Below are 25300 nucleotides of genomic sequence, written 5' to 3' on the forward strand. Positions count from 1 at the left end.
ATGCAGTTCTTATGAGTACAAAGATGGTTGGGATCTAAGCATGAATAGCAGGCGGTTGGGTTTTAGTGGAGATGATTAATTAAAATTAATACTAATTTGCAAATGAATATATTTTTCTTTCCCCTTTTCTATAACTAAATGATTGGATATATTGGTAATGCCATAGTGAGGGTTGTTTATAATAAATTTAATTTTAATAGGAATTGAGACAGCTGGGATCTATGCATGAATATCAAGAAGAGCTTAATTTGAGTTCTAGTTGCAATTAATATTAATATTTAACTAGAATAAATGACTAATTAATGACAATGTAGAATAAAAATTTTAGACATCAAGTAATCAAACTCTATTAGTGAATAATTGAGGGTATTCTCGGAATAAAAGTGCTACCATCCTCCATGAGTTCATGCTTTTACAAAAGTAGTATGTTAGTATGATTCACTTCTTGAAATCGAAGCAGATCGGATGCAAAGTAAAGTTAAATCTAATAATCAAATTCTAAATGATTTGAAGTTAGTTATATTGTTTCTTAGAGTAATGATTGTAAATTATTTGAAAAGTTGCTTTTTTAAGTATGAAAATTTCCCTTCCCTCCCTTCAATTTCCTCTTGCAACCAAACAAATTGACCATCAAAGATTGAATATTTAGTAAGAAAATTAAATTTCATCATATTGAACTTTGAATCAAGTCAAAGATAAGTAGTAATACAAGTAGGTAGTTATTTTTAAATGAAGAAGGTCTCAGATGCTTTTCTCCTTCCGTAGTTCCTACTTTGCTGAGGTACTTGAACCAAGCACAACTAGATACTCCATCTTGAGGAATCACTTTTTAAAAGCAATACACAAGAAACCAAGTACGCAGATGCTGGAGAATCACAATTGAATGGACTCAAAAACAAGAACTTGGCATTTGAACACCAGAAGCAACCCCTTTTGCATTCTTACAAACAAAGGTGCTGTCACCATCGCTTGATTTCAAATTAATATCAACGAGCTCTACTCCTTCGCATGGTGCAGCTTCACTGCATATGAGGGTAACTGCTTCCTTGGTGGCAGATGTACCTTGGATGTTCTTGAAATGAATGTCTGTGAGCTTCACACGTGAAGGCTGTGCATTGGGGTAAGGTTGGTAAATACCATTAGTAATCTTAGAGACAAGGTTTACAAAGCCAATATATAATTACCAGCCATCAAGTGAAAAAGACGAGGTAGAGCAGTCAGGATCCTATCCTATGACCTGATCCACCTACCTCCCTTCTATCAAGCACAAAAGGGAATGGTTTATACAAACGTACTTATGCCAACCTAGCCAAGGTGAGCTCACACACGAAGTCTAATTTGGTGGGGAGCATATATGTATTAACTTGATGAAAAGGGAGTGATTCTAACCAAGTGCTAATTGTGCTTGGAGAGAGATTGTCAATGAGTCTGTAGAATCAAATTGGGTAGTATTTTGTTGATGTCACATACATTATTTTACTCGTTGGGCTATTGAACTTACTAAAGAGCCGCATTTGTTCTTATCACAATATTCTTGATTGATGATGATGGGATTTCTCACATTTTTCATGGTAAGATCCTCAAATATAACATTTGAAACTTTGTTATCTCCTGATGCTGGCCATGTTTTGATCCAGACACCATTATCAGTTCCAATAAACGTACAACTCTTCACTATGAAACCGTTCGCTTCCTTTTCATTTTGACTCCTCCCAAGGCTTGCCAAGCTGCAAAACAAAGAACAAAAGTTGGATAAAGCCAATTGAAACCATTTTCATCATCCTCCTTTTTTTTTGTTTCTTTTCTTTTTGGGCGGGGAGGGGGCTTTCAGATTTAACCCAACCGTAGGAGCTTTAATCTAAAATACCTAGCCCTAGCATACCCCTGCTAGGGCCAAGGGTAAACTTGACCCAACCCAACCCAAGTAGGGTTTTCCCAACAACTGCCCGGCCCTAGTTCACCTTGATTATCATGCGCCCAATTAGTCATGGAACTTACAAACCCACTGCATCCAACTAGAGCTAAGCCGAAGCTTTAATGCACTTAATATCATGGAAATAACAAAGCTCGTCAAAGCCCATTTATAGCAAGCACATACTTTATATATGTTGCACCTAGCCCACACCTAGCTTCAAATACAGGCCTGGTCTAATCATGTTTGGGCTCAGGGGGGCTGTGCTAGTTGGTTTTTCTCTGACACCCCTTTATTGTTTTAGACCCAACTGAACTAATTGCTAGAAGATTTATCTAAGTATTTAAGCATGATTAATATGTCATTACCTGATGCCATCACCTGGTCTACAATTCACATTGGAGACCAAAATGTTGGAAGTACCATCTTCGACGGAAACACAATCGTCGCCAGTTCCAATATTACTGTCAGCAACAGTGATGCCGGATGAGTGGCCCTGATTTTGGCCCTGATCTTGGCCCTGATTTTGGCCCTAATTTGAGTCTGGACCCTCCACCCATATGGAGATGAATTAATTATAATCCACATGGGTGAATATTTGACACATGTCAAATTTTAAAAACATGATCATGTTTTGTAAAAAATTAATAAAAATAAATTATATCTTCATTACCAATGTGTAAGCATCCACCTGATTTTGGCCCGATCTTGACCCTAATATTGGCTCTAGTCTTAATGTTAATTTGACCTTGATCATGTATTAGATTTTTACCCTAGTCTTCACATTAACATTAATATAACTATAAGTATTGACTTTGACCTTCAGTCATTTTGATCATATTAGATTATGAGTTCATTTTTTATAGTATTTTTAAGATAATTTTTATTTTTCGAACTAAGTCAATTTTAGTTCCAAAAAATCATTGATTTTTTTTTTTTTTTGGGACTAAGGGGAGATAATATATTATAAATAATAAAAGCTAGTATATAGAGAATTAATATCTAACAAATCTACACCCCAACTTCTCATCATGAATATTGACATTTTTTTTGCGTCCAATGTGATATTTCAGAAGAAGGGGGAAAAGAAATATTTAAGGACAGATAGCTATGTTTGTAACTAAAATATAAGTTTCTTCAACTACGGAAAGAATATCAATACTAAATTATCGTTGATTTACTTGTTAACAAAGTTTTGAATATGATTTTTTTTTTTTTTTTTAAATAAGGATATCAATGGGAGGGGTCTTCAATATCCATCACCAAAGTAATGGGAGAGGTTTTAAATTTCCATCATCAAAGCATTGAGAGACTTTCAGAGATCAATATAGAATTATGGAGTATGAATTTATTTATGTTTAAAGCAACATTATCCACTTATTGATTATTTTATCATTTTGTATGAGCTTGAATCATCTTATATTTCTTCTACCAAAAAAAGAATCATCTTAAATTTCTTTGAATTTTATTTTTAGTTTACTTATGATACTTTTATTTTTATTATTATTATATTTTTTATGAATTTACATTTGATATTTTAGGTCCAAGGATAGGACCAATTAAAGCTTGGGCCAAGATAGGGTCAATCAAGGCCAGGGATAGGGTCAATCAGGGTCATGGCCAATTAGGGCCAATCAGGGTCAGGGCCAGGGCCAATTAGGGTCAATCAGGGTTAGGGCCATGGCCAATTAGGGCCAATCAGGGTCAAGGCCAGAGCCAATTAGGGCCAATCAAGGTCAAGGCCAGAGCCAATTAGGGCCAATCAGGGCTAATCATGGCCAATTAGGGCCAACCCATCCCGACTCGACCCAATTAGGGCCAATTAGGGTAGGAATGGGCTTGGCCAAGCCTTGTAGGGCTTAGGGCCAGGGACAATAATCATTGGCCTTGAACTAGGGTCAGGTGGGAAGGGGAGGATGGGTTTGGGATTGCAAAAGCTCGGCCCAGCCCGACCTAGTTGCAGCCCTAGTATTTATTAAAACTCCTTTTACAATATTACAATTGTAATAGCACATTTGAAGCATGAATTGTATTCATTTACAGTTTCAAATCTTACAACTTCAAGTGCATCTGTAGAACTGTATTCATTTACAATTTCATATCTTGCAACTTCAAGTGCATTTAAAAATATTTGTGATGCAAAACTAGCAACTACTATATACAATAAATAAATAAATAAAATCATTATGTTTGGATTGGTTAATGACAAACCACACTGACCTAATATCTTTTTTTTTTATTTTTTTATTGTTAGATTCAATTTTATCACGATGCACTTACATTACAAGATGGATAAGACAAACTCCATTGTTTATAGAAACTTGCGAAAAGGTCGATCATCATTTTCTCCTTGGAATAGAAAGCATAATGGCATATAGTCTGTCATCTTTCTTCTTAAAATGCAATTACTTTGAGTGGAGTCGTGCTGATAACATGTTATGAAATAAAGAAGGTATATTGAACATGTTATAAAATAAAGAAGATATATTGAATACAAAGAAGAAAAAAGTTATTCATTACATATTTATAATGGAACTAGTATCTTCTCTAGTATGGAAATATTAGAGTCTATAAAGAAATACAATATATAATTCTTGCACACAATTTTAATGAATAATGTGAATATTCGCTTATGTGCTTCGACGCATATTATACTGAGAGAAAAAGAAAAATTCTCTTATTTGATGATGTGGGAGCTAATGTTCATACAATAATTGATAGTACAACATTGATTGAAGACTCCGGAAGAGCTAATCTATTATTATCTGGGAGATAAAATTGGCTACAAATAATGCATTATTTTGTAATCAGTCTTAAAGAAACTTTTTAAGTTTCGAAGCTATATGCCAAAATGATTGAGACTATAAATGATGGTAAAAGTGAATACTTATGCATTACTACAAAAGGGTTAGCATTTTCTCCCAGTTTGTACTACATGAATATTTGCATGGTTGAAATACATGCTTGGGTAAACCAAAAGAACATTGATTCCGATAGTTTTATTATTTGGCATGACCGGTTGGACCATCCCGGATCAAGTATGATGCATAATTTGTTTTTACTGAAAATTCATTTGTCATCTATTGAAAAACCAGAAGATTCTTCAATTAAGTGAATTTTCTTGTGCTACTTGTTCTCTAGAGAAATCTATTATTAGATATTCACTAGCTAAAGTTGAGATTGAACAATTGCATTTTTTAAATGTATACTGAGTGAAATACATGGGCCCATTCACCAATCATGTGGACCAATCAGATAATATATGATTTTAGTAGATGCATCTATAAAATGGTCACATGTATGTTCATTATGATCTCATAATTTGGTATTTGCGAAATTGTTTGCTCAAATAATTAGATTAAGACCACAATTTATAGATTATAAGATAAAGACAGTTTGTCTTGATAATGCTGGTGAATTTACATTTCAAACTTTATGGTTCTTGTATAATAACTAAGATTATAGTTGAATAGCCTATTGCTCATGTTTAGATTTATTTACCAATTGTTTACTTTTTTGGGTCAGATATTCTCGGTAACATATTTACTACCTTTAAAAAGTTATCTTCAAAGTAATTTTATGTCTCCTCCAAAATTTCAAAAATAATCCTTGTTGGAAATTCAGATAACTTTCTTCTTTTTTTCAAAGAAATCTTTGTCCTAAATTTTTCTCAACTCAAATATTGAGTGAGGAGAGAGAAGCTCCGAGGGACCTGGGGCTCCAAGAGATTTGTGTTCCAATTGTGAGATCTCGAGGAAATCCTAGAAATTAAGTTTGTGGGTGGTGTAACATTCGTTGGGATGAGGTTTTACAGTATTTTAGTTTATGTATGAGGGAGATATGACGGAGGTCTAGTGTCTTGAGTGATGGAAGGTGGCAAAATCAGTTTATCCGCCTGCAGAGATGGCGTCTGGATTTTAATATTCATGTTCCTCAACCAGTGACCAAGCTGGTGTTGCAATTGAACCAATCCCTTGAGTTTAGAAAATAGATATTTGTAGTAACATAAAAGGAACCAAGCAACTTCATTATGGCACTATAAAAGGACTCTAGAAAATACATAAAACATTAATCTCTCTTGCTGATCAGTGGAATGAAGTAAAAGAATTAAAACCATTAAAACAATGCAGGAGCAATTACCTGTTTTGCCCAACATTGTATCATTGGGCTGCCGTTGATTGAATTATTCGTTTTCTCATGGCCACCACTGACCATGGCCTCATCTTCACAAAAATACCTGACATGAAGTTATCTGCCTATTATGTTGCTGACTAGGCTGGTTGCCCTGTTTATGGAAAATCGACAAGAGGGTTTGCAATTTTTCATGGAACCAATTTGATATCATGGAGCTTTGGCAAGCCCGACAAGCAAGCCACCGAACAACTGCTGAACTCACTTGGCTACAATCTCAACTAAAAGAACTACATGCATTTCTCCCCTCCACCCAAACTATGGGTGACGATGAGGGGCCCGACCAACTAAAAGAACACATGCATTCTCCCCTTCACCCAATTGTAAAATCCAGCTCTATCCTAACCCCGACCCTAACCGAATCCACCGTGTTTTTGGTCCGAAGACCGAGCGGTGGTAGAAGAGACGTGGACCCTTGATTGATAATTTGAGTCGGAGACCGAGCCCATGGACATGACGATGATACCCCTACTTGAGTACATGTCGGTGTTAATGAAAGTCTGCATCGGAGAAGAATTAGTTGAAGTACCATGGACTCCCTGCACAACCGAAGGTATTCCCGAAACTAGACTCTGATTGAATAGAAGAAAACCCCATCAATTTGATCTTGTATAGCCCTCCATATCCCGTCCAAGCGCGCACTAAACCCGACTCTTGGAAACATTTGGTCGATACCATCGACCAAGGACCACGACCAAAGTTCCCGACGACAAGTTAATGATCTTGGAATATTCTCTATTCTATTTATACTAGCCTCGTGTTTGAGCCCTATTGCAATCATTCACCCCCGAGAACAGGGGGAGCTCCCAAAGCAACCCTAGGCACTGTGAAGAAGATTCACCAAAACTCATTGTAACGTCTGTCTCCACACAACACAAGGATGATCATCACTCCACCCACCCTCGCCTTGCTTCAAGCCTAGCATATACATTCTTTGATTTTCTTCTTAACATCATGCCTTCTTGTACAGAACTGAAGTGTATAGTATGCTATGTACATGTTTATCACTAGCATATGATCCTAAACAAATTTCTATAAGTTCCCCTAACTAATGCATGCCTTTTCATGTCAATGCAATCAATTTCAATCCATGCTATAATGCTTGTCTCTTGAACTTTGTAGCTCAAATTGGGGCTTTCTATTTAGACCACTAGATTATATAATTTCCTTGATTTGTAGTGTCCTCATACTGTTATTAAGCATCCCTCCAAGTTCCGGATTGATTCAAACCCCGGAAGACCAATTTCAGACTAAAATCCCCAAAACCCACTATTCTGTCCCGAAGACATTTTGGTCGATCCTCTTTGGTCGATGCCATCGACCAAACTTGTTGCTGACAGCAACCTTATCCAGTTTTGACCCGTTCGACATCCGATCTTCCCGATTTCTTCTCTAACTTCTTATTTATGTTTGTTTAGGGTCTTAACACTACTTTTGGACCATTCCTTGGTAAATTCTTGATTCATCATCAACTCAACCTAAGGTAAGGATGGTTATCTCCATAAACACATAGACTATGAACTTATGTTTTGGTACTTATACTTAGTGAGCATAACCTCTTATTTGTTTTGATTATTATAGAACTGCCATACATGTTTTAGAACTGTGGTATTGAAATTCATATACTCTTGTCATAATGAATTACTATTCTTGTTACTTGTGTTCATGATGGATCATTTCAATATTATGACTTATCTTTTATCATGAAGATGTATTGAATGTATGAGAAATGATGGATTTGAATATGTGATTGCCTAAGTATAACTTGGGATTGGGGAGTGTCCTATTGACGCTTTTGTCCTTGGGCATCGGAGGGAATAGTATGGAATGTTCTCCGAAGGTGCCTATCGACACTTTCTCGGGTTATTGGATGACATACATAGGATTGTCTAGTTGTGTGGCTAGGATTGTCCTTGTCGTGTCAAACCCGAATCGGAAGGGCATTGAGACCGAACGACCCGTGGTAGTGTACGGTTTGATGGGCGCTCAAGACCGGTAACCATCCCGGGAGAGGACATAAACCATGCTACGGATACCCGAAAGGGGCCATTCATTGGTAGGGTTGCAAATAGCTAGACTTGGGCTCACGGATGCTCTAAGATCGGTGAGTCATATCCATGAGAGGACGTGAGAGCTTCCCGTCTACTATTTGTGAATGACCAATAGGGTTGATGAGTCCGATGGGTAATATCCATGACTCTAGTGTGAAGGATACCAGAAAGGATCCAGGGATGAGAGGAATGGAAGTATCCGGATCTAACTTGATACGACTGAGTAGATGACTTGCATTGGGCTAGGCTTTACCTTGACATGCGCCAATACTTAGACCAAATGGAGATGTGAGAGAGTGGTGACCGAAACCCCAACCATGGAATGGTCCGAGAGGGATGCAGGACCCAATTCCCCCCCGGTATTGAGTGATTGAGACTTACCTAAAGAAGTATGGTGCTATGGCTTAAAGCATGTCTACCATAGAGACTAGCATTCATAGAGTTAGAATCATATTTTCATCATATGTCTCATATCACATTGCATTATGTCATGATCTGTATTTATATGATTTTGGATTATGGAATAACTGCCTTGCTGAGTTCTTTTGAACTCGTTACTTTTGTGCAATTGTTGTAGATTTTCCCGCAAGTACTGAAGACTCTGATGGCTCATTCTACGAGACAGAATTTGATTCCTCATACTACCCTCCGGGTGGTAGCTACGTTGAGGATCAAAGTTATGGTGCCGAAGAGGATTATTATACGTACCAGGGTTAGCCCCACTATTGTGCGGGAGTCGGCTAAGCTGGGCTTTCTTCATCCACACCTATGAGGAGACGATCATTATGATAGAAGAAACCCTTGTCTAGTGCCCCATTTCCCTGGTTTATTGTGGAACATTTGGATATGTAATTAACTTTCTTTAGATTACTCTTTAAAACATGGGATTGTAACTAACTTGATTTTTACTATTTTCCGCTGCCTTGAGAGAGTGACTCTCATATACTCTCTCATCCTTATGATTACACTTATACAATTGGTATCATCTATTTCCGCACTTTGATTAGTTGAACTTATCTTATTCATGATATCTATTATTTGTTGCTTTTACCTTGATTATTATTGTTAATGATTGTGTTATCGCGTATGTGGGAGGCATGGTCCCTCGATGCTTGATCCTTGGACTGTGGATCACATTCCCGGGTATGCCAGATAGGGTACCGGCTGGGTGGATGTGACACCAATACACGGTGATTGAGAGCAAGATGTGAGACATCGTCGTCCCCTTCTCCACACAAATGCTAGCACACATATTGGATGTCCCTTACGTCCCAAGTGAGAGGTGATGGATTGCGCCAGGTAGTGAGTTCGACGACATACTATACTGGATTTAACGCCACTTGATCTTATCTGTTCTCTATGATGAGGAGTGTACTAGTGTTAGGAGGGCCAAGTGCATGCTTCAAACTACCAAACTCACGCATTGACAGTGAAAACATCATGCCTAAGGGAGGGAACTAGAACAAGATCTCACTAACAAAGGTGCTCGTCACTTATGCTCCCTACGTCAACTTTCCGATAGACTTGGCCTACATCGTTTTGGATGCCATGTGGTTAGGGCACACTCAAAAACGGGATTTGAGCTCTTTCTTCTCTATTTTTGGATTCTTTCCTTCATTGTTTCTTCCACAACAAACAAGCCGTTTGTCCCCCTGTGGACCTCTAAAGAGAAAGACAAATTCCCCATCCATAAACCACATGGGAAACTTCAAGTAATGGGCCATCCTTTGCATGGAGGGAAACCCAAACCAAACATAAATCATCCCAACTTTCTATTTAACAAGTAAAATATTCAAAATAATAAAATAATGAACATGTGTTGTACCAAAAAATATACTAAGCACGTGTAATGCTTCTTCTATACAACAGTTGAATGATCATTCAGTGGACATTTTGGATCTTTCTTCAATGTGCGGTGCTACATTGGGGTAGTCCCAAGTCGCCATATTGGTGAGATGCTTTGCACCATAGAGGATCCAAGTTCCTAAATTTATCACCCGTAGATAAAACTCAACCACATAAACCAACATATACCTTTTTCTTCATTCTTTTTATAAAATAAATAAAACATCTTTATTAAAAGAGGGTAAAAATGACTAAGGAACAATAACACTCAAACTAGCAACAACAACTGCCCAGCACACCCATTGCTCACTAGTTCCTTAATTTGTGGTATACTCAATCAAGGGAGAATCCCCCAACCAAGAACCCCCTTTAAGAAAACTGTCCATTCACTCAAAAAGTGAGAAAAAAAAAACTGCAAAACAGCAGCACCAAACTAACAACCCAAAGAACAACATATTACCTTCATTCCCTTTTTTTTCCTAAAGAAAAGGGAAGCCAATCCTTATCTGAAGTTCTATTTCCTACCGCACAATCAATATTAACAATAACAGTGAGTTAAGATCTCTCTCACTAAATTCACGCATGAAATAGCCCAAAACAGGTTGGAAATTCAAAGCATAAATATCAAATCCCCCACAAGCGTTACAACTTGAATGAAGTCCACCACTAGACATCTGTTGGAGTTGGGATCAACCAAACCTCTCATCCCAAGCAAGGTCTCTAAGGCTCTACCTGATCCTTGTTTATGATCACAGCTCGATTGCTTTTCTCACTTGTCTTTGAATCTTTATTTGCATAAGAGAAATTAATGATGGGTTCAAGCAGGCTTCTTATGTTAATATGATTGCTAGGCTTCCTTCTATGAGTGGCTGAAGCAAGAAGTACTGGGATTCGGCTTCTCAATTCAAAAGATAAAAAGGGAACCTCCAATGGTCAAACTCCCACAAGAACGCCATCACCAGCGTTAGCAGCAACAAATGCTTCAGCATTGCCACCAAAAAAGGCTTTAGGATCGGCACAAAGTGATGATTCACAGGGTAGAGTGTTTGATGTCACCAAGTATGGAGCAGTTGGTGATGGGAAAACAGATAATAATAAGGCCTTCCTTAATGCATGGGCTACTGCATGTAAATCTACTGAACCATCCAGCCTTTTGGTCCCAAAAGGTGACTACTTTCTTACTTCAATCATGTTCAGTGGTCCTTGTGGAGACAAGAAATCTCCTTGTGTTGAGATAAGCAGCAAATTAATAGCTCTGACTTCCTCGGGATCTACCGAGTCATGTATCAAATTTGATAGTCTTAGCAAACTGCATGTCACTAGGTCCAGAACTGGATCTCTAGATGGTCAAGGAGAAGCCTCTTGGGGAAGTAGTTGTGTTCAGACTGCAAATTCAAACTACAAAATGGCTGGATCAATGACTTATTGTATTTTTACAAATATAAACAATTGGATCCTTAATATATTTGTTTCCCTTTTTGAACTTTCACTTTTGTGGCAGATCTTGCGCTTTTTTGCAATTACCGGCGGATCATTAAGCAACATCACTTTAATCAACAGTAAGGCTTTTCACATAGGTAATGTTGAAAGCAGTGACCTAACCGTCCAGTGTATCAAGATCCAAGCCCCTGCGACAAGCCGAAACACTTATGGTGTGCATATCGGCCACTCATCCAGGCATCACTGTTGCTGACAGTAATATTGGAACTGGCGACGATTGTGTTTCCGTCAGAGATGGTACTTCCAACATTTTGGTCTCCAATGTGAATTGTGGACCAGGTCATGGCATCAGGTAATGGCATATTAATCATGCAGTAGGTTTGTAAGTTCCACAACTAAATGGGCGCACGATAATCAAGGTGAACTAGGGCCAGGCAGTTGTTTGGTAAAACCCTACTAGGGTTGGGGTGGGTTCACTCTACCCTATGAATCATCACTTTGTGCCGATCCTAAAGCATTTTCTGGTGGCAGCACTGAAGCATCTATTGGTGCTAATGCTGAAGCATGTCCTAGTGCGGATGCTGGTGATGGTGTTCTTGTGGGAGTTTGACCATTGGAGGTTCTCTTTTTATCATTTGATTTGAGAAGCCGAATCCCAGTATTTCTTGCTTCAGCCACTCATAGAAGGAAGCCTAGCAAACATATTAACATAAGAAGCCTGCTTAACCCATCATTAATTTCTCTTATGCAAATAAAGATTCAAAGACAAGTGAGAAAAGCAATCGAGCTGTGATCATAAACAAGGATCAGCTAGAGCCTTAGAGACCTTGCTTGGGATGAGAGGCTTGGTTGATCCCAACTCCAACAGATGTCTAGTGGTGAACTTCATTCAAGTTGTAACGCTTGTGGGGGGATTTTATTTATGCTCTGAATTTCCAACCTTTTTTGGGCTACTTCATGGGTGAATTTAGTGAGAGAGATCTTAACTCACTCTTCTTGTTAATATTAGTTGTGCGGTAGGAAATAGACATTAAATAAGGATTGGCTTCCCTTTTCTTCAAGGGGAAAAAAAAAAGAATGAATGTAATATGTTGTTCTTTGGCTTGTTAGTTTTGTGCGGCTGTTTTGCAGTTTGTTTTCCTCCCTTTGAGTGAGTGGACTGTTTTCTTAAAGAAGGTTCTTTGTTGGGGGATTCTCCCTCGACTGAGTATACCACAAGTTAAGGAACTGGTGAGCGATGGGTGTATTGGGTCAATTATTGTTGCCAATATGAGTGTTTATTGTTCCTTGTAGTCCTTTTTACCTCATTTAATAAAGATGTTTTATTTATTTTTTTCAAAAGAATGAAGAAAAAGGTGTATTTAGGAACTTGGATCCTCTACATTGCTTGGAGGTCACCCCATAATAATGTTCTATTTTTCAGTTGTTTTTGATAAATTTAGGAACTTCGAACCTCTATGGTGCAAAGCAGGTCACCAATCTAGCAACAAGGGATTACCCCAATGTAGCACCACACATTGAAGAAAGATCCTAAATGTCCACCGAATGATCATTCAACTGTTGTATAGAAGAAGCCTTACACGTGCTTAGTATTTTTTTTTTGGTATAACACATGTACAGTATTTTATTATTTTGTTTTAGTGAATATTTTCACTTGTTAAATAAAAAGTTGGGATGATTTATGTTTAGTTTGGGTTTCCCTCCATGTAGAGGATGGCCCATTACTTGAGGATTCCCATGTGGTTTATGGATGGGCAATTTGTCTTTATCTTTAGAGGTCCATAGGGAGACTATTTGCAAAATAAAAATAACCACAATTGCACGATATTGTGTAGCTAACGGGTCAATCTTAGAGAGATGTGCCACTTTAGAATTTAACATCTTATTGGTAGCGCGGGAGTGCAATGATTCAAAATTCTTAACTAGTTAATTAAATTAAATGTGTAGTCCTAACACATACATTTAAAGCGACCGAATTGAGGCTAAGAAATAAAACAAACATAAACTAATCATTCATCATCTAATAAATAAACAAATAAATAACACATAAATAAAAGGTAGGGGAAAAATGTGAACAATAAATAATAAATAAAAGGGAAGTGATCCGAGTGTCAGCTTTGGATTGAGGGAATGAGAGTATAATTAGGATGACTTTGACCTTGGACCCTTTGCCATAGCTTACAGTCCACTGATTGGGGAAACGGATATTAAAGAGAGAGAAAAATGCAGAAAGTAAATAACAAAGCACTAAAAGAAAAAGGAAAACCTTAACCAAAGAGAGGCACGACTATAGGCATCTTTGATCAAGGACCCAGGGGAAAGGAGAACAATAAATAAATGAGAGGAAAAAATTGCAAAAACTAAATAACAAAACAATAAAAGGAAAAGGGAAACCTTAACCAAAGAGAGGCACGACTGTGCATCTTTGGTCAAGGACCCAGGGGGAAAGGAGGACAATAAATAAATGCTTAAAAATAAATCATAAGTTCAATAGATGGAGGGGTAGATAGAAGTGGGAATGGAGGGGGGAGATAAGATTATTGGCGAACATTACTTACTCGCATCTTTGAATCTCTAATAATAAATAAATAAAAACTTGAACGAATGATTCGAATCTCAATCAACCCTAACATCCAGATCTAGAATGATCTAGATCTGCAATTGCTAGACCCAGAGAAAAAGGAATCCTCAAACTTGAAACGTGAACTTGAATTTGAACTTGAAGTTGAAATTGAATTGCATTACATAGAAAAATTAAACCTAAACATTCAATCTAGAAACTAGAATCCCACAAAGCAATCAAAGAAAACTAGAGAAAGCCTAAATAAATTAAAGAGAAAGAAAAAGTGTAAACGGCCTAAAATAAACTAAAGAGAAAAGAAAGTATGCTCCTCCAAAGCTCCAAAAAATGTTCTCCCATGCTGGAGTATGCTCTCCTTTTATAGTGTAATTTCCTAGATTACATGGGATATGATTTTTGACATAGTTTGAATCAAACTCAAAGTTCCTATCTGACTCAACCAAGAAGGGTTTTGGCATACAAATTGGACTGATTTAGAGAGATCAAATGCACAATTCCACCTTTGGATTTGAGGATGAAGAAGTTGTGAAGCTCTCTTCCAAAATTCAGCTTAGACCGGACACCGGATGACCATTCAATGAAGGGCTTGATTGAAACTTGACATAGACACTCAAAAACGGGATTTTTCTCTCTTTTCTTTCTCTGAATAGGATTCTTTTTCCTGTTTTTCCTTCTTTGATCAAGTTCCAAATAGGAAATAAAATATTGAAGCATGCAAGGACTCCTCTCCAAATTTTTGAGGAAGCTTTTAGAGTGCACTATAACTTCATAAACAAGACTTTCCTTTCTAGAGTGGAATACAATCCAGCTTGGTTCCACTAGGACTCTTTTTACAGAATTTTCCATCAACCTCTGTAGATTTGATTGATAATTTCTAATCTCAGTCGTAGATCAAAATTTGCTTCTTTATTTCTAAAATATTTTTGGAGGTGGCCCATAATCACATCTCTAGCCCATCATGCTCCAGATCAGTCCCATTATCACACTTGAAATTTTGAATGGACCTCTTGACGTGTAAAATTGCATGTTTCATATCCAAAACTCCAAATGTGTGCTTAAATCTTGAAAAGTCCTAAAATCTACAAAAACAACATAAAACCCAAGGTCGCTCCACTCTAAGTGTGTAAAATGCATGTTTTATGCCCTAAGATTTCACACATAAAGGTGTTCATCTGAATTCCCCCACACTTAGACTAAGCTTCTCCTCAAGCAAGAATAAAAAAATGACAAATGTAAAAGATTGAACCGTTTGGCCTGAAACCAACCCAAACCAGCCCGTTAAACCCGCTATAAAGAAATAAAATAGCTTAAATTTAAATGTAAAAGACAAGAAAACCCCAAATATCCATTTGTTTTCCTTAATTGTTTTGCTTTGGAATATGCAAACAACAAGCTTGTCAAAGCTTTCACCATTTGGAAGATGGGCTTAGTAAATATTTAGCAAGTGTATTATCATTTGAAAATCTTTTTATGTTTTATTTTGATCCATTTTTTCAAGTGTCACGAAGGAGGAGGAAAATAAGCAGAGACAACCCATTAAAATTCATCAAAATGCTAGCTTTCTTTTGTATAATAGTTCTATAAGTTTTATTTCTTTGTAAAAAAAAGGTTTTTGGTTTTAAATACCCAACACAAAAGACTTGGAGATAACTTAATATTTATATGTGTTCACATACTTTTGATAAATTTCACATATCAACAAGGTACTCAAAACACACCATTAGTAAACCCGAACCCAAACCGTTAGTAAACCCAATTCTAAACCGTTAGCCCAAACCGTTAGTTAGCCCGAACCCAAACCGCACCAGCCCAAAACCGGCCAGAAACCGTTATTTTCTTTATGGGCCGTGTTTGGGCTGAGTGTTTTTTAGCCCGAAACCATTAGGCCCGACCCGAAACCGGCCCAACCCGAACCGTTGACAACCCTAAGGTTGGATGCCAAAATATCAAGGCGTGCACAAGATAATGGGTTAGTAAAAATGTCAACCATTTCATCTTTAGTTGAGATGAAGCAGACATCCAAATTGCCCTTGGCTGCTTGATCACAGATGAGGTGAAATTTGATTTCAACACGCTGATTTTGACACACTCAATTAACTGTGAAATAGGTATTTGGCCGAGTCAATGTGGCATATTGCAAGGCACCTGTACTAGGATACAATGTAAGTTCACTCATTGGAGCCCCAGAAAACTTGGATAATTGGGCAAATTTAGCCATCGAGTATACAGTGGTTTGCAATCAGACATATTTGTCTTATCCAGTGGATCTAGAATGTATTGGCGTTGTGTAACAACAAGGCCATGAGAGGTAGGGAGCACACTAATTCCCAAGAAATAATGCACAGGCCCCAAGTCCTTGTTAGCGAAGGAAGACACCATGGTGCTGATGAAATGGGTTAGTGCTACATCATTATTGCTAGTGATAATGATCTCATCAACATGAATTAACATATAGACCATTGCATCAACCTTGTTGCATATGATTAGAGACGTATCAATAAACTTGTACCCACTTTCAAATAGAAATGAGCTAAGACGATCAAACCAAGCATGTGGGGCTTGCTTTAGGCCATTATGTGGGCATCGGAGTCAACATACAAGATTAGGGCGAAGAGGATTGACCAACCTTGGAGGTTGCGACATTTTAAACCTCTGTAACACAGGAAAAGCTTCATATTTATGGGCAATTAGATACATCCAAATAAACTTACTAAAAGCATTAAGAAACATAACATAATAACGATGTCCTTTTGTACAGGGAATTGGAGAAGGGCCTTATGAACAGGACTAAATCATTGGTGACAATCAAAGGTTTTAAGACCCATTGTTGCAGATTTGACAATATGTTTCATTCATTAGATGAAGGATGACTACTAGAACCATTGTGAGAGTGGGAGACACCATTGTCAGATGAGTGGCTAGCTAAAAGATCAATGAGATTGGGAGCCACCATGATAATTGCCAAAATGTCCACAATAGCCATGGTGACGTGAACCATTCCAACGAGCATTGCTGCCACCAAATTTATGTGATTGACTGCTGCAAGCCATATTAGCAATTGGATGAGGTATATTGAGGCGAGCATCATCTTTGAGTAGCACATGGGTCAAAAGCATACCACAAAGTTCACCATAAGTAATAGATATCCCACAAGTGGAGCCTAAGTTGATAAACAAAGCATACTTTGGACCTTATTAGTCCTTTTTTTTTCTTTTTTCTTTTTCTTTTGGGGGGGGGGGGTTGGGGTGGGGTGAAGATTAAACTTATTCATTGCGAGTAAAATTCTGAAGTCCAGATTACATGCCTCTAGTATCCAAGGAATGGATGTGGGCCAAACTCGCTCAATTGTACAAGTTATGGCCTTGCATGGGAGAGAATCTACAGCCAAGTTGGACTTTCTCAAAACAAACTCAATGGATAGAACATGAAATTGTTGTTGCAAGGTTTTAATGGTTTTAATTCCTCTACTTCATTCCACTAATCAAGAGAGGTTAATTTCTTATGTATTTTCTAAAGACCTTTTATAATGCCATAATGAAGTTGCCGGGTCCTTTTAGGTTACCACAAATATCTATTTTCTAAACTCCAGGGATTGGTTCAATGCAACACCAGCTTGGCCATTGGTTGAGGAACACGAATATTGAAAACCGGATCCATCCCTGCAAGTGGATAAACAGATTTTGCCACCATCCGTCACTCAAGACGCTAGACCTCCGTCATATCTCCCTCATGCATGAACTAAAAAATTATAAAAGCTCATCCGAATGAATGTTACACCACCCTCGAACTTAATTTCCAGGATTTCCTCACTAGACCTCACAACTCATCCATAGAAGTACATTGAAAATTGGATCTGCTGATCAATGACAACAAAATTGGATGCTTTAAAAATCATCATACTCCAGTTGCGGTATCACAATTCTCCGATAAGAATCAGTATGCATGGGAGATGGGAGAGAGTCAATGTTAATGCACCTTTGATTTTCCCACAACACCAGCATATGACTTCTTCCCCTTCACACCACCAACACCCCCATTACCTGCCTCCTCAGGATGTTTCAAACATTGGAACATAGATCTCTTGGAGCCCCCATGTCCCTCGGAGCTTCTTCTCTTCACTCATTATTTGAGTTGAATAAAATTTAGGATAAGATTTCTTTGAAAAAAAAAAAGTTAACTAAATTTCCAACAACGATCTTTTTTGAAATCGTGGAGGCATAAATTTACTTTGAAGATATTTTTTTAAAGGTAGTAAATAAGTTACCAAGAATATCTGACCAAAAAAAAAAAAGAGACCGTAAACAATTGGTAAATAAATGATAGGTAATAAGAAAATAAATGAATTTCAATTAAAGTAAAGGATAAAATCGTTAAGTTAAATTTGCCAAGAAACAGGAATACATGCACTTTGTATAACTAGTAAAGTAACACATGCAATGCAAGTGAGTATTTGTTCATTTTTTTAATAATTATAGTTGTGTTGATCACTTGGTTTGGCATTTTCGTAGAATTTCTTTTATGAAGGTTATGGTAGTATATGCAGCTTTTATGTGAACTGAGATGGTTGGGTTCCAAGCATGAATATCAAGATGTGGGCTTTTAGTGGAGATGATTAATTACAATTATTACTAAATTAAATTGCAAATGAATATATTTTTCTTTTCCCTTTTCTATAAATAAACGATTGGGTATTGGTAATGCCATAGCAACGTTTTCTTTTTTCTTCTTCTTTTTTTTTTTTTTTTTTTTGGAGGGCGGGGGTGGGGGTTGGTTGAGGGTTGTTTTTAATAAACTCAATTCTCTAATGGGATTTATACAGTAGGGATCCATGCAGGAATATCAAGTGGAGCTTAATTTGGGTTTTAATGGCGAGTATTAATTGCAATTAATATTAATATAGAATAAAAGACTAATTAATGAGAATGTAAAATAACCATTTTAGGCATAAGTAATCAACCCTTTTGGCAAGTAATTGAGGGTATTCTAGGAATAAAAATGTTACCATTCTCCATGAGTTCATGCGTTTATAAAAGTAGTATGTTAGTATGATTCACTTCTTGAAATCGAAGAGGATTGGATGCAAAGTAAAGCAAAATCTAATAATCAAATTTTAAGTTAGTTATATTGTATCTTAGAGTAATGACTACAAATTATTGTAAAAGTTACTGTTTTAAGTATGAAAATTTCCCTTCCCTTCCTTCAATTTTATTGCAACTAGACAAATCGACCATCAAAGATTGAATATTTAGTAAGAAAATTAAATTTCATTATATTGAACCCTGAATTGAGTCAAAGAGAAGTAGTAACACTAGTAGGGTTGTTCAGAAGCTCAATCCCAACCCAGAAAAAGTGTTGTTCAACATTTACAATTGGATCCAAGTTCTAGAATCCAACACAAAGAATCCTTTAGGGTCCACACCTAGAGAGACGATGGTTTCTAAACCACACACATGTTTATGTAAAACTATGACTAACTTAAGCTATTTACCAATGTTGATGTGTGCAGGGGTACATAATGCAGCATTAGATAGTACTAGATGGAGTGTGGGACTATTCTGGGAAGGACACCTAAGGTATCTCAATGCAGGAGGACCGAAGAAAGGAAAGATCGTGGAGGCTCTTCTAAGTGGAATGATGGATAGAATAGAAAAGGCACTAGCTTACAACATACAACTAGAAGAAATATGGAGCAATGAAAAGGAAGTGCTTGATCTACTCTCACCACAAAACCACATGAAATGGCCAATAGATTATGTCCCAATTTTGATAAATATATTTTGTAATATTAAGAAACCTTGTCTGAAACAATTCACCCAAACCACACTCCAGGAATGGCTTATATATATAGCATATATATCCTCCATAGAACATCAAGGGAAAAATAGAAGTCATAGATGCTACTAGCCTGTGTACTTGTTCTCTTATTTAATACTAAGTTTTCTTTCAGTATCAAAAAAAAAAAATACTAGTAGGTAGTTATGTTAAAATGAAGAAGGTCTCAGATGCTTTTCTTCTTCCATAGTCCTACTTTGTTGACGTACTTGAACCAAGCACAATCTGATACTTCAGCATAAGGAATCACTCTTTAAAAGCAATACACAAGAAACCAAGTACACCTATGTAGGAGAATCACAATTGAATGGACTCAAATAAACAGACTTGGCATTTGAACACCAGAAGCAACCCCTTTTGCATTCTTACAAACAGTGGTGCTGTCATCATCACTTGATTTCAAAATTAATATCAACGAGCTCTACTCCTTTGCATGGTACAACTTCACTACATATGAGGGTAACTCCTTCCTTGGTGGCAGATGTACCCTTGATATTCTTGAAAAAAAATGTCTGTGAGCTCCACACATGAAGGTTGTACATTGGATAAGGTTGGTAATTACCATTAATAATCTTAGAGACAAGGTTTACAAAACCAATATATAATTACCAGCCTTCAAGTGAAAAGACGAGGTAGAGCAATCAGAATCCTCTCCTATGACCTAACCGACCTACCTCCCTTCTATCAAACACAAAAGGGGATGGTTATATAAACATACTTATGCCAACCTAGCCAAGGTGTGCTCACACATGACGTCTAATTGGGTGGGGAGAATATATGTATTAACTTGATGAAAAGAGAGTGATTCTAACAAAGTCTTAGTTGTGCTTGGAGAGAGATTGTCAATGAGTCTATAGTCAAATTGGGTAGTATTTTATTGATGTCACATTATTTTACTCACTGGGCTTATTGAACTTACGGAAGAGACACATTGGTTCTTAACCCAATATTCTTGGTTGATGATGGGTTTGTCACATTTTTCATTATAAGATCCTCAAATATAACATTAGAAACTTTGTTATCTTCTGATGCTGGCCATGTTTTGATCCGGACGCCATTATCAGTTCCAGTAAAAGTACAAGTCTTCACTCTAAAACTGTTCACTTCCTTTTCATTTTGATACTTCCCAAGGCTTCCCGAGCTGCAAAACAAAGAACAAAACTTGGATAAAGCCAATTGAAACAATTTTCATCATCCCTCCTCTTCTTTTCTTTTTCTTTTTTTCACAATATACTTCAATTCACTTGGGTTAAGGCAGCTACTTGCCTTAGCATTCTGGCCTTGACTGGTATGTGATAAGACCCCGATCTCAAAAACGATGAATAAACTCACTCACCACGATAATATCAACATTGAATCAAACAATCTCCAGACAAAACACACTACTAGCAGTAGGTGAATCCTACGACTACCCAAGAGCAATAGCTCTCACCTAATCTTCCCCAATAACTCCAAAAAACAATCCCCTCTACTATTCCTTCCCCCTATTTATAAAAATTATGTTCCTACAGTATTAATTAAAAGAATCATCCCAATTTGAATAGGACTCTTCAATTCTAATCCTAAAAAGTAATTCGAATAGGACTCTTTGAATCTAATCCTAATTGTAATATGACTCTTCAAATCTTCCAATTGTTTCCTTCCCTAGATTTTAGGGATTTGCTTTCCACGTTGTCGAGTGTAGACTCGTGATAAAAGGGGCTTATCAGTATGCTACTCCAGCACACCACACGAGCTTAGTGAGGGGAACTTGCAATGCAACATAACACATCATATCTCTACATGCATCTGTACAACCATTATAACAAACAATCGTGCAAGCAGTTAATAAAAGAAAACCACATAGTCCACGATAATGTGGGATCCATTTATTAGAAATGAAAACCTAGCAACCATCTCTAAGTCTCAACTGGTATAGTACTACTCACAACAAATTAGGTACGGCTTGTGCTCCCAACATGCAAGAGTGCCTGGGGATGTTAACCATCTTGGCCTCACACATAAGAGACCCAGAGACCTTAACTGCCTTTGGAAGCCACCAATTACAAGCACCAATAATGCCCAATATAATCATTTTCCATGGCCCTGTGACATGCTAATGAACTCACCTGTTTCTGATAGAACTCTACATCATATCACAAGCCAGTCAGTTCGGAATGATCTCGAGTGTAAATATTTCTGTTGAATAGAAACCCAATTATTCTTTTTAATTCCTAAGATTATTATTATAGATTAAGTAATTATAAAATATAACCAATGGAATAGTGGTCCATCCTGTTATATAGCATAAAAGAAGCTAAGTTTACTAGGTATATGTTACAAGCAAATTCAATTTTCTTCATAAAGCTGAAAGCAGCAATGTATTACATTGTAATACTTTCTTAGAACATGAATTCACATACTTTGAGATCTGTACTGTATTACATTGTAGGAGTTTTTAAAGACCTAAATTTACCCTTCCTCTAAATCCATCCCTTGGCCCTTCTTTTTTGGGCTGCCCTTCTCTCCAATCCACCCTCGATACTTCCCCTTCATTCACCTTGGCCCAACCCATCATCTCTCCCTCCCCCCTCTCAGCCCAATCTTTCCAACCCTTCTTCTCTATTTGCCCTTCTCTCCTCTCTTCTCTCTCCTTGTCTCCTCGTCCCCCCCCCCTCACTCGGATTTGTCCTCATCCACCTCTCCCCCATTTATCATTCCCCTTTCTCTCGCCGCTCCAGTTTGTCCTCCCATTTTGGGGATTTACAGCTACCTCAAGTGCATTGCCAGCAGGTTATCCTTCACCTATTGCGGGCAGCCTAAAGTGGGCCACTCTTTGTCATGCAATAATGATGCTTCAACAGTTGTGCCCAAGATTGAATTCCCTTCCCCCTTCGTCCAACCTTGATTGTGTTGGTTGCAAGAAAAGCAACTGATCGTGTCGCTAACCAATCAAAAATAAAATCCTATACTAATCTAGCAAGCAGAAAGTACGGGGTTGAACTATGGGGAACTAAAAGGCTAAGTTACTAAGATTGAATTTAACAAAACTAAATTTAAACTAAATCTATTAATTAATGCAAAAACTTAAACTATGAATATGTGAAGATCTTTGGGATTTCGAATCCCCAATGCTTTTGCCTAACCGATATAACTCTACACTTCAAAGGAAATTAGGGATGGTCTTCCTAGGTATGCCCTATCTTCGCAAGACTATCGTCCTTCACGGAAGCTTGGCACGCTTAGTTCGCTGAGCTATAGAACATCTTTGGCCAAACTCAAACACAATCAACTAGAAAATATAGAACAATCAAATTAATGGAATAAGCATGGTTCATCTACATCCCAAAGAAAAGGAACTAGCTACTCATTATCACAAAGTTCATAAGAAAAATAAAGATGAAACATAGGGGGGGAGAGAGAGATGTGGTCTTCTCCTTCAGCAATGAGAGATGAGAGCCGCATTCGCCGTCTTCTTTTCTGTGGTTGGCTTCTCTTTTATGTCTCCCGCACACAATGAATCCCCTCTCTTATCCGTCGATTTGACCTTTATTCTTTCGAATTTTGGAAAAACTCAAAACTGAAAAGTTGTAGATATTTTTAATATCGTTCCATAGAATCTTGAATCACCGAAATCCAAGCTCATACGAGAGAGATATGCCCAAAATACTGAAGGTAGGTGTGTTTACCCGATTTTCAAATTTATTACCAATTTTGTTCCTTAGACCTCCACCTGTTTCCAATTTGGCTAAGATTTCACTTTTCATGATTTCTTGGGCAGCAAGATTGAATGCCATGATTTAAAATCCACCAATATCTAATATATTTGCCAACTTTACTCCATATTATCTCTAATATCCAAAATCACCTTATTCCTGAAAAATACACAAAAATACTCAATTAGCTCTCTTTAATTAAATAAGTATGGGGAATTAAATCAAATAAATAATGGTAAATGCATGCTTATCAAATACCCCCACACTTGAGTGTTTGTTAGTCCTCGAGCAAAACAAAACAATAAAAGTAATACAGAAAATAAAGAAAGAAAAACCTAACTCACTTTCGTAGGAATCACGGTTGCACTTAGCATGTGCAACAAGCCTTTAAACCCCTAGGTTACCCTAGTGGACGAGTTGTGTCTCGTGAGTGTTTGCAGAGAATATACACACAAAATTCTTAAGTGCTCTTCTAATTATTCTGGCAGTAGTAAGAGTAGAAAGATAGATTCCAAGACAAGGACACTCCACTAAAGATTGAAGGGAATATAGGCACCCCCACACTTAAGCTCTTTACACCCTCTCTTGAGTCTAGCTCTAGGAAAACAATTCAATCGAGAAGTCTCTTCTTATCTTCATTCTACCAGTTCACCCTCAGATAAGACTAAACTAGGTACCAAATAATACCAAGAACTCAAGATCTAAGCAATATTGACATTCTTAGACATTTCTCCTTTATAAGCACATTAAATTCACTTCTTTCTTTAATGGTCACAGTTCTAGTCCGTGCAATGTCTTGCCTCTTAAGCTTTCTAGATGGCCTATGTAACGAGTGTTGGGTCAGCCGCTCTCAAGCCAGATGGCCTTAAGGGACTAGGTGTAGAATACCCCTCGAACTTACTTACTCAAGCCAACTAGGCTACAGGCCAAGACTGGACCAAAGACACCCCAATTGTTTGACGCGAGGCACGATGTTGATGACATCGAGACCCGGTTACTAAGAAGGAGGTCTAACATTTAAACTTCAACATTTTTTTTTCTTTTTCTTTTTTCACATTATACTTCAATTTACTTCACATTTAAATAGTCTGAAATTGGTCTCAACTTGTCACCATAAGCACAAAGCAATACAAGATAACTAGATGGTCAAACCTTTTGGACTACCTGGAATTCCTATTTTTCGATTCAGCCTCGGTCTCAAAATGTAAAACCCATTACTATTCTCTCAAGAGGGTGTTCATTACATCAGATGGGATTTCTAAAACACTTAAACTCTCATATTTAAGCAAGGAATTAAAACATTTATCTTACCAAAGCCAGAAAAAATTGAGCACTTTTTATCTTTGTGACAATGCTCTACCAACTATCAACAAGTCTTACTCGAGTTGACACCCCCCCCCCCCACACACTTAAATTATGCAATGATCTCAGTGCATGCAAAAAAAAAATAGAAGCAAATAGAGGAAAGAGTGTACCCGATGTTTGAACTCATGATAGAGCACGCAACAGTAAAACCTAACAACAAACAAAGAAAATAAAGGAAAAAAAAAACAAGAAATAATATCTAAACATATGGGTTGCCTCCCATAAAACTCTAAGTTTAGAGTCTTCAGCCAGACTTAGTAAAAAGCAGCCAATGGAGGTGGAGGCTCAAATCTAAATGTGAATGGTGACTGCTCCAAAGAAGTGGAAGAGTCCAACAATGTGTTGATTTCCTCAATATTTAGGTTAGATTCCCCAAATGGCAAGCAAT

At 37.3% G+C, this 25300-nt stretch overlaps 1 protein-coding gene across 1 annotated transcript; it reads right to left on the reverse strand.

Annotated features, from left to right (window-relative positions):
• Positions 1-889: 889 nt before the first annotated feature.
• On the reverse strand, positions 890-21926 carry LOC148999365 (exopolygalacturonase-like). Its single transcript, XM_089141190.1, has 4 exons — positions 21781-21926; positions 20772-20993; positions 1502-1727; positions 890-1108 (listed from the first exon to the last, which is right to left on the reverse strand). The coding sequence occupies exons 1-4, from the start codon at positions 21924-21926 to the stop codon at positions 890-892; spliced, it is 813 nt and encodes a 270-aa protein (XP_088997316.1).
• Between the last annotated feature and the right edge of the window lie 3374 nt (positions 21927-25300).

Source organism: Hakea prostrata, unplaced genomic scaffold (genome assembly GCF_041222555.1).
Source record: "Hakea prostrata isolate BN-2017 unplaced genomic scaffold, UWA_Hpros_2 contig_12, whole genome shotgun sequence".
NCBI lineage: Eukaryota > Viridiplantae > Streptophyta > Magnoliopsida > Proteales > Proteaceae > Hakea > Hakea prostrata.